Source organism: Myotis nattereri, assembly GCF_964212035.1.
Source record: "Myotis nattereri genome assembly, chromosome: 18".
NCBI classification, from domain to species: Eukaryota; Metazoa; Chordata; class Mammalia; order Chiroptera; family Vespertilionidae; genus Myotis; species Myotis nattereri.
In genome coordinates this window covers 37,611,180-37,619,400 of record NC_138093.1, presented here as the reverse complement: position 1 = coordinate 37,619,400, position 8,221 = coordinate 37,611,180, and the positions used below count along the sequence as shown (strand labels likewise).

Sequence of the window (8,221 nt, the reverse complement as noted above, 5' to 3'; positions counted from 1 at the left end):
TAGAAACAAACAAAAAAACAAAAAAAGACAGACTATGAGGGTGAATCAAAAACAAAACCCACTTTAAATATAAAGAGACATATAGGTTAAAAGTAAATGAATTAAGCTGCAGCCTGTTTTTCTCAGTGGAAAGAGCATTAGCCCGTGGACTGAAGAGTCCTAGGTTCGATTCCAGTCACGGGCATGTACCTCAGTTGCTGGCTTGATCCCCAGCCCCTATCAGAGCATGTGCAGGAGGCAACCAGTCAATGTGTCTCTCCCTTTCCCTTCACTCTCTCTGAAATTCAATGGAAAAATATCCTTGGGTGAAGATTAACAAAAACAAAGTAAATGGATTAAGTAACATTAAAGAGATTATAAGAAAAATATATTTCAAATTTTGTTAGTTGTATAATGGTTATGTTTAAATTATTAACACCTAAGAAATTGGGTGAAGGTTACATATGATATACTGTAGTATTTTATAATTTTTTTACATGTATGAGATTATTTCAAATTAAAATATTAAAAAATTAAGAATTAATAAAATATTAATTGAAATGTATCTGCATTACATGAAAAATCTCCCAATTGCTTCTAGCTTAATTTATTAAATTGTGCTAAAATTTACAAAGGTTCAATTAAAAAATATCTTAATTCTAAATGATATAATATAAAATATATAATAGTGCCGTTATAAGCACTTATCTGAAAATAAAAATTTAAAGAAGTGAATTTAAAGAAGGGATTAGCCAAAGAAAATATATGCACAACCCATGGACACAGACAACAGTATGGTGATGACTAGAGAGAAGGGGGGGGGGGGCAAGAGCTGGGTAGAGGGGGCAAAAGGGGGAAAATAGGGACATCCTATATAACAATAATAAAAGGCTAATATGCAAATTGACTGATCAACAGAATGGCCGGTTGCTATGATGCGCACTGGCCACCAGGGGGCAGACTCTCAATGCAGGAGCTGCCCCCTGGTGGTCAGTGCACTTCCATATGGGGAGTGCCACTCAGCCAGAAGCTGGCTCATGGCTGGTCAGAGCAGTGGTGGTGCCAGGAGCCTCTCCCGCCTCCGTGGCAGCACTAAGAATGTCCAACTAACGGTTTAGGCTGGATCCCTTGGGGGCTTAAGCCTTTAGTTGGACATCCTCCGAGGGCTACCTGGCTGCCAGAAGGATGTCTGACTGTAAGCTTAGGCCTGATCCCCCGGGGAGTGGGCCTAAGTCAACAGGTGGACATCCCCCAAGGGGTCCTGGACTGCAAATGGACACAGGCTGGGCTGAGGGAGCCCCCCCCCGACCCCCCCAAGTGCACTAATTTTTGTGCACCAGGCCTCTAGTATTAATAATAAAAGGATATATGCACCCCTATGTTCATAGCAACATTATTTACAACCAGAGACCCAGTGCATGAAATTCTCACACTGGGGGCAGGGGCAGTGTCCCTCAGCCCAGCCTGCACCCTCTCCAATCTGGGACCCCCGTGGGGGACCCCCACAGGGATCGGGCCTAAACCGGCAGTCAGACATTCCTCTCACAATCTGGGACTGCTGGCTCCTAACTGCTCCCTTGATGGCCTGATTGCCCCCAACTGCCCTCCCCTGCCGGCCTGATCAATGTTTTTTGAAAAATTTTCAGGACTTCAAGCGAAGAGCCGAGGGCTACGGAGCCCCTGTTAACATTTTTGATGTACAGAAATTCTGTGAGCGTGAATGGCCAACATTCCCGCAGATCAAGTGGCCTCCTGAGGGGTCAACTGATTTGGGTTTAGCCTATCAGGTCCAGGCTATAATTTTTGGAAAACCCGGGCACCGGGACCAAATGGTGTATATTCAAATTGGGATAGATATCTTAACTGAAAATCCTAGATGGCTCCGGGATTGCCAAAAACCCTCAGAAGAGAAAAAGAAATTGGGACAGAGACAGACTGTCCTCCTCACTAAACCTCCCAGGAAGGCTGAGAGGAAGCCCCTTGTCCTCCCACCTCCGCCAGAGGACCCCATCCTGGCAGAGCCACCCCCATATCTGTCAGCCCCGATGGTGGCTCCCCCTGAGGATCCTCTGAGTCCATCTCATACCTGCAGTGGGGCAGAGTACCGACCCTCACATTCAGCCCCCTCTCCGGACTCCTCTGGAGCCCTGATGTTGGCTTTGCACCAGGTGGCCACCCCCAAGGGGGAGGAACAGCCTTTTATGGTTTACGTCCCTTTTACGACCAGTGACCTCTATAACTGGAAGAATCAGAATCCCTCTTTTTCTCAGAATCCGCAGGGATTAATCTCCCCCTTGGAGTCTGTCTTTTCCACCCACCAGCCCACTTGGGATGTTGCCAACAGCTCCTCCAGACCCTTTTCATCTCGGAGGAGAGAGAGCGAGTCAGGTCGGAGGGAAGGAAATCGGCTCTTGGCCCCGACGGCCAACCCTCTTCGGAGTCAGCATGGCTCCAGCCTATCTTCCCACTCTCCCGCCCCTCGTGGGACCCCAACACGGAGCGAGGTAAGGAGGCTCTCGATCGGTATCGCCAGACTCTGCTGAGGGGAATCCGAGCGGCTGCGCGGAAACCCACCAATTTGTTTAAGGTAACTGAAACTGTACAGGGACCGAATGAATCTCCTGCCGCTTTTCTAGAGCACCTGTGTGAGGCCTGCAGGCTCTACACACCCATGGACCCTGATGCGCCTGAGACTCGGCGGGCAGTTACCATCGCTTTCCTGTCCCAGTCGGCCCCAGATATTAGAAAGAAATGACAAAAGTTAGAAGGCTTTGAGGGGAAAGTGCGGTCGGAATTGGTTGAGGTTGCTCAAAAGGCATTTAACAATAGAGAAGACTCAGAGACTGTACAGACTCGGAAAATGGCAAGAGGAAAGAGGACGGGCACCCAAGACGCTCTGATTTAGGGAAGGACCAGTGCATACTGCAAGGAAAAGGGCCATTGGAAGAAAGACTGTCCAAGAAAGCCTCAGCAGCGCCCGACCCTGGTACTAGTCGAAGAAGTAGACTCACGGGGCCGGGGCTCCATCCCTATTAGCCCCCAGGAGCCCAGGGTCACCTTAAAAGTTGGGGGCAAACCCGTGGATTTCCTTGTGGACACCGGAGCTACTTACTTTGTCCTACAGCAGGCGGAGGGCCCGGTGTCCAAAGAACGAACTCCCATTCAGGGAGCCACGGGAAAGACTAAACCTTACCCATGGACCCAGGCCTGAATTACCAACCTGGGGGCCGGGACGGTGACCCACTCATTCTTTGTGATGCCGGAGTGCCCCTACCCGCTACTGGGACGGGACCTTCTCAGCAAACTGCAGGCTACCATCTCCTCCCCAACGACAGCTCTTTGCAGCTCAAGCAGCTAATGGTGAGCAGAACCTCTGGCAGGCGAAGAAGGGGCGCCTACACTGGGCCTGGAAGCAGACCCCAGCCAGGGTGGGAGTCCTGTCCTGTCCTGTCGGGGCGTGGAAATGGCCTGTCACCACTTCAAAGCGCTCCGCCCCAGGGCTCACCGCGGGGCGGCGGGGCGGCGGGGCGGCGGGGCGGCGGGGCGGGGCGGGGCGGGGCGGGGCGGGGCGTTCGCACGGCCGGAGGTCTGAGCCAGAGCTGGGAGCCCTGTGACATGGAGTGCTGGCCGGTTCTGCTGCTCTGGGGTCTCCCCCAGATGTGGGCAAGTCCTGACGGTGAGTGGAGCAAGGGTGCCTGGGCATGGGTCTGGGAGACAGCGAGAGGGAGCTGGGCTGGGAACGCGGGCGATGCCTGAAGGGGGCGGACGGAGGCGCCTGCATCTCGGAAACTAAGCCGCAAGCTCACGGGCGACCCCGGCCGAGAACTTGGGGCTCCGGACCTCAGCTCCCGGCTCCAGGGGTGCGGGGTGCCAGGGAGCTGGGCGACACCACCCCTCCTGCCCAAGGCCATCAGTTTTGTTTGTTTTCTTCCTTCTCCTTAAGCTCTGCGCCCTCCCGGCGGCTCCGATCGCCACTTTCTGGCCGCGCCTCCAAGCAGCGCCCCTCTCCGCTTCCTCCAGATCTCGCCCTTTGCCAACAGCAGCTGGACGCGCACGGATGGCTCCGCCTGGCTGGGGGCGCTGCAGACCCACGCTTGGAGCGATGGCTCAGACATCAGCTTCCTGAGGCCCTGGTCCCGGGGCAAGTTAAGCGACCATCAGTGGGAGCAGCTGCAGCAAGTGTTCTGGGTGTACCGGAGCAGCTTCACCAGGGAAATCAGGGAATTCGCCAAAATGCTGCACTTGGACTGTAAGCTGAGGGATGGGTCCCCGGGCAGCTGTCCGGGGGAGACAGCGGAGGCAGAGGCCCAGCTGGGAGACTCTGGCCTCATGGGAAGGGATGTTCTCATTTCCACTCCTGCCAGGCAGGTCCCAGCCACTGACACCCCAAAATATCTCTGGTTCCTCCTGCCCTGGGTCACCCCCTCTCATTTCCCTGAGCTTTGGGTGGTATAGCCCTCACATCCATGTCTTCTTCGGTAGTTCCCACCGTTAAACCGTTTGATCTCCGTCTGTTCCTCTCCTCAGATCCCTTTGTGGTCCAGGTGTCCGCGGGGTGTGAGGTGCACCATGGAAGCCCCCTAAAAAGCTTCTTCCACTCAGCATTTCAAGGAAGCGATATATTGAGTTTCCAGGGAACTTCTTGGGTGCCAGCCCCCGATGCCCCACATGGGGCCGAGGTTGTCAGCAACAAGTTCAACAAGGACCAATACATCAAGGACACATTAGAGTGGCTCCTCAGTGACATTTGCCCCCAATTAGTCACGGGCCTCCTTGAAGCAGGACAGCAGGATCTGGAGAAGCAAGGTCAGCCTGCGTGTCTCCCCGCGCCTTCCCTCCTCTGTGGGGCTCCATATGGGTTTCCCATTCCTTTGTGCCTGGGAAGAGAAAGGCTCAGGAGGGGATGGCTAAGGCCTGAGGGCATTATTCACTCCATAGTATTCACTGAGCAACCTTTGGGTTTATGAGTTCAGTTAAATAAGCTCTGGGGTCAAACAGGATCTCTGCTTGAGGGGGAGGATGGGAAGACAAGCAGTAAAGCAGTGTGTGACACTTGGATATGTTACAGCTGAGCACAGGGCGCTCTAGGAGTGTAGGCAGGGGCGTTTACAGGAGACTGGGCCAGGGAGACGCTAGCACAAATGGATGTCGTGACGGGAGCCTTCGTTTCCTGCGGGGGGACTGTGGGCTGCCTGAGTCAGCCACGGGGCCGGAGCCTCTAATGCAGAGGCCCCACTCCCTTGTTGGACACAGTGAGGCCCGAGGCCTGGCTGTCCAGTGGCCCCCCTCCTGGCCCTGGCCGTCTGCTGCTGGTGTGCCACGTCTCAGGATTCTACCCAGAGCCTGTGTGGGTGAGGTGGATGCGGGGGCAGCAGGAGCAGCCGGGCGCTCAGCAAGGGGACGTCCTGCCCAATGCTGACGGGACCTGGTATCTCCGAGTGACCCTGGACGTGGCGGCTGGGGAGGCAGCCGGCCTGACCTGTCGAGTGAGACACAGCAGCCTCGGAGGCCAGGACATCGTCCTCTACTGGGGTGAGAACTAGGGCCCCGCGGGGAGGGGATGTGGTTCTGAAGCATAGAGGGAGGGACAGGGAAGGGTGGGAGTGGACTGATGCAGGACAGAGGGGTTTCAGAGATGAGGCCCTGACCAGGACGGACAGAAGGAGGGGATCGGGTACAGGACAGAGGGGAATGAAGATCTCAACTCAAAAGGCACTGAGGCAGGACGTTCCATATGAAGAAAAGTGAGACTAAAAGACTCCCAGTTTCAGAAGTAGGCGGCACATGGAGAATCCCAGGGAGACTTATTCCTCAGGAGAGGGGATGGGAGCAGGAGAAGGCAGGGTACACAGGGAGCTGTGGTTCTCCGACTGCTTCCTGTGCCAGGGCTGAGCACCCTGCCCACAGCGTGCCATCCAGTCACCTCTCCTCTGAGGCAAGTATTATTCTCACTTTATAGATGAGAACCTGAGGCTCAGCTAGGTCAAGTTACTGCCCACAGCCGCATTGTTAAAAAGAGGAAAGCTGGCTTAGACTCAAGACTGCCTCGCTGAGGAATTACTGCCCTTCCCCTACATGCTGTGCTATATAAGCTGAAATGGACTGGATTACGGATGCCCAGGCTCTGAGAAAAGCTGGGCCTTCCAAACTTCAGGGAAATAGAAGAGGCCACTTTTATTGTTTTAATAAAAAACATATATATATATATATATATATATATATATATATATATGTATATTTCAGAGAGGAAGGGAGAGAGAGATAGAAACATCAATAAGGGGAGAGAATCATTGATTGGCTGCCTCCTGCACACCCCACACTGGGGATCAAACCCGGGCATGTGCCCTGACCAGGAATTGAACCGTGACCTGGTTCATAGGTCGATGCTCAACCACTGAGCGACACTGGCTGGGCCAGAAGTGACAGCTTTAAATGGGAGAGGAAATAAGCACCTGGCACCCTCACATGTGCTGAGACCAGGTGGCTTGAGCTAGGGAGGAATCCGGGGCTGAGAAACTCCTGTGTTCCTGAAGCAGAGGGGAGCCATGTGCCGGTGGGCTGGATCGTCGCAGCAGTCCTGGCATCCCTCCTTCTGGTAGGCGGAGGCGTAACCTTCTGGCTTAGAAAGCGCAGGTGAGTCTTCTTTTTCCATCTCCTTTCCTCAGCCTTTGTCCCCATTCCCTCTTCCTTCCATCCCCTCTTCCACTTTTCTGAATGGTCTCTCCCTGGCTGCTCTCTCACAGGGCTTATCAGGACATCCTGTGACTGTCCTCGCTTACGTGTCTGCAACTCAGGATCTCAGGTTCCCAGGACTTCGGTACCCAGGAATCGAGGATGAGAGGTGCCTCGAAGAAGCAGAGAACAATCACAAGACAGCTCGCATCACGCCCCTTGGCTACTTTAAGAGAATTTAAGCATCCTGCCTGTTTAGAAGCTCACGTGGTTCTTAAGAACAGAAGTGCAAACTCAGATACCTACCAGCGACAAGCAGAGAAGGGCAGATTCAAGGGCACCTGTGGCCATTGTTTAAACGCTGGAGTCTGCAGAGACCAGGAAAGCACTTGTCCTGTCCAGGGGAAGCAGGCCCAGCTGCTTGTCAAATAGGAAGTCAGACCCTGGGTTGGCTGTGACCTACATGTTTCAACAAAAGCAGAAGTCTGGATTTTCATGTGAGCCTACCTGATATTAAAATAGTGACTCAAACTTTAACACTATTTAGGGCAGGGGTGGGCAAACTTTTTGACTCGAGGGCCACAATGGGTTCTTAAACTGTACCGAAGGGCAGGAACAAAAGCATGGATGGAGTGTTTGTGTGAACTAATATAAATTCAAAGTAAACATCTTTACATCAAAGGGTACGGTCTTTTTTTTAGTTTTATTCATTTCAAACGGGCTGGATCCGGCCGCGGGCTGTAGTTTGCCCATAGCTCATTTAGGGTGTGGAACCCCAGATACACCTCTCCTAGTTAACAACACCTTGATGGGCTTTCAGTTTGTATCTTTTGGGAGAGCTTGCGGTGAATGTCAATATTGGCAGTTTGAGGACATAATTTCTATTGTGAATTTGTATTTATACAGGGATATTTCATCTTTAAAAAGAAAGTTAGATCAAAGAAACAGAGGTATCTCAAGCTTTTATGTAACTTGTTTAAAAGAGGAGAAATTGTAGAGTATGTGTATGACATGGAAAAAACTACTCTGGGGAGGGACATTTCTCACCAGTGGGCAGTCATTTTATTCGGACTGGAAGAGGCAGTCATGAAGAGTCCCCCCCAAACAGGCTCTCTTACTTCTAGCTATTGAGACAATGCACGAAAGGGGCTGAGCATACCCGGGCAAGCCTGAGGTGTAGTGATGCCGATCTAGCTGCCTTCTTGGTTCTTAGACAGGAGGTAACAGGGAGCTAAGAGGAACAGCAGACCTTTCTGGAGCCCAGAAATGAAAAGGTCAAGTTAAAATGATCGGTTGGCTCTCAGGAAAGTCACCTCTAGGCACTCCAGGACTCTGAACATCCAGAAAAAGAGAGGCTGCCCTTTGGAAGAGCGTTTGCTTGAGGACATGAAGATTTGGCTTCTTCTCTGCTGGACTCTCAGGTCAAACCTAGAATGCAGGTGAAGAACCTGCTGGCTTCTGAACCGATGGTTCCCAAATTGTGGTTTCCTGACCAGCGGCTTCGGCATCACCTGGGAACTTATGAGTTATTTTGGGCCCCACCCCAGAACTACTGAACGGGAAACCTTGG

At 52.5% G+C, this 8,221-nt stretch overlaps 1 protein-coding gene across 2 annotated transcripts; it reads left to right on the top strand.

Moving 5' to 3' along the window:
- Positions 1-3,563: 3,563 nt before the first annotated feature.
- On the top strand, positions 3,564-7,972 carry LOC308534335 (antigen-presenting glycoprotein CD1d-like). 2 transcript variants are annotated; one of them, XM_081112817.1, is made up of 6 exons: positions 3,564-3,655; positions 3,923-4,228; positions 4,507-4,785; positions 5,419-5,511; positions 6,516-6,612; positions 6,723-7,330. In XM_081112817.1, the coding sequence occupies exons 1-6, from the start codon at positions 3,595-3,597 to the stop codon at positions 6,742-6,744; spliced, it is 858 nt and encodes a 285-aa protein (XP_080968943.1). In that variant the 5' UTR covers positions 3,564-3,594; the 3' UTR covers positions 6,745-7,330. The 2 variants fall into 2 exon arrangements, with proteins under 2 accessions (XP_080968943.1, XP_080968942.1); XM_081112816.1 differs by having other exon boundaries at positions 3,576-3,655; positions 5,233-5,511; positions 6,723-7,972.
- The last annotated feature ends 249 nt before the right edge of the window (positions 7,973-8,221 follow it).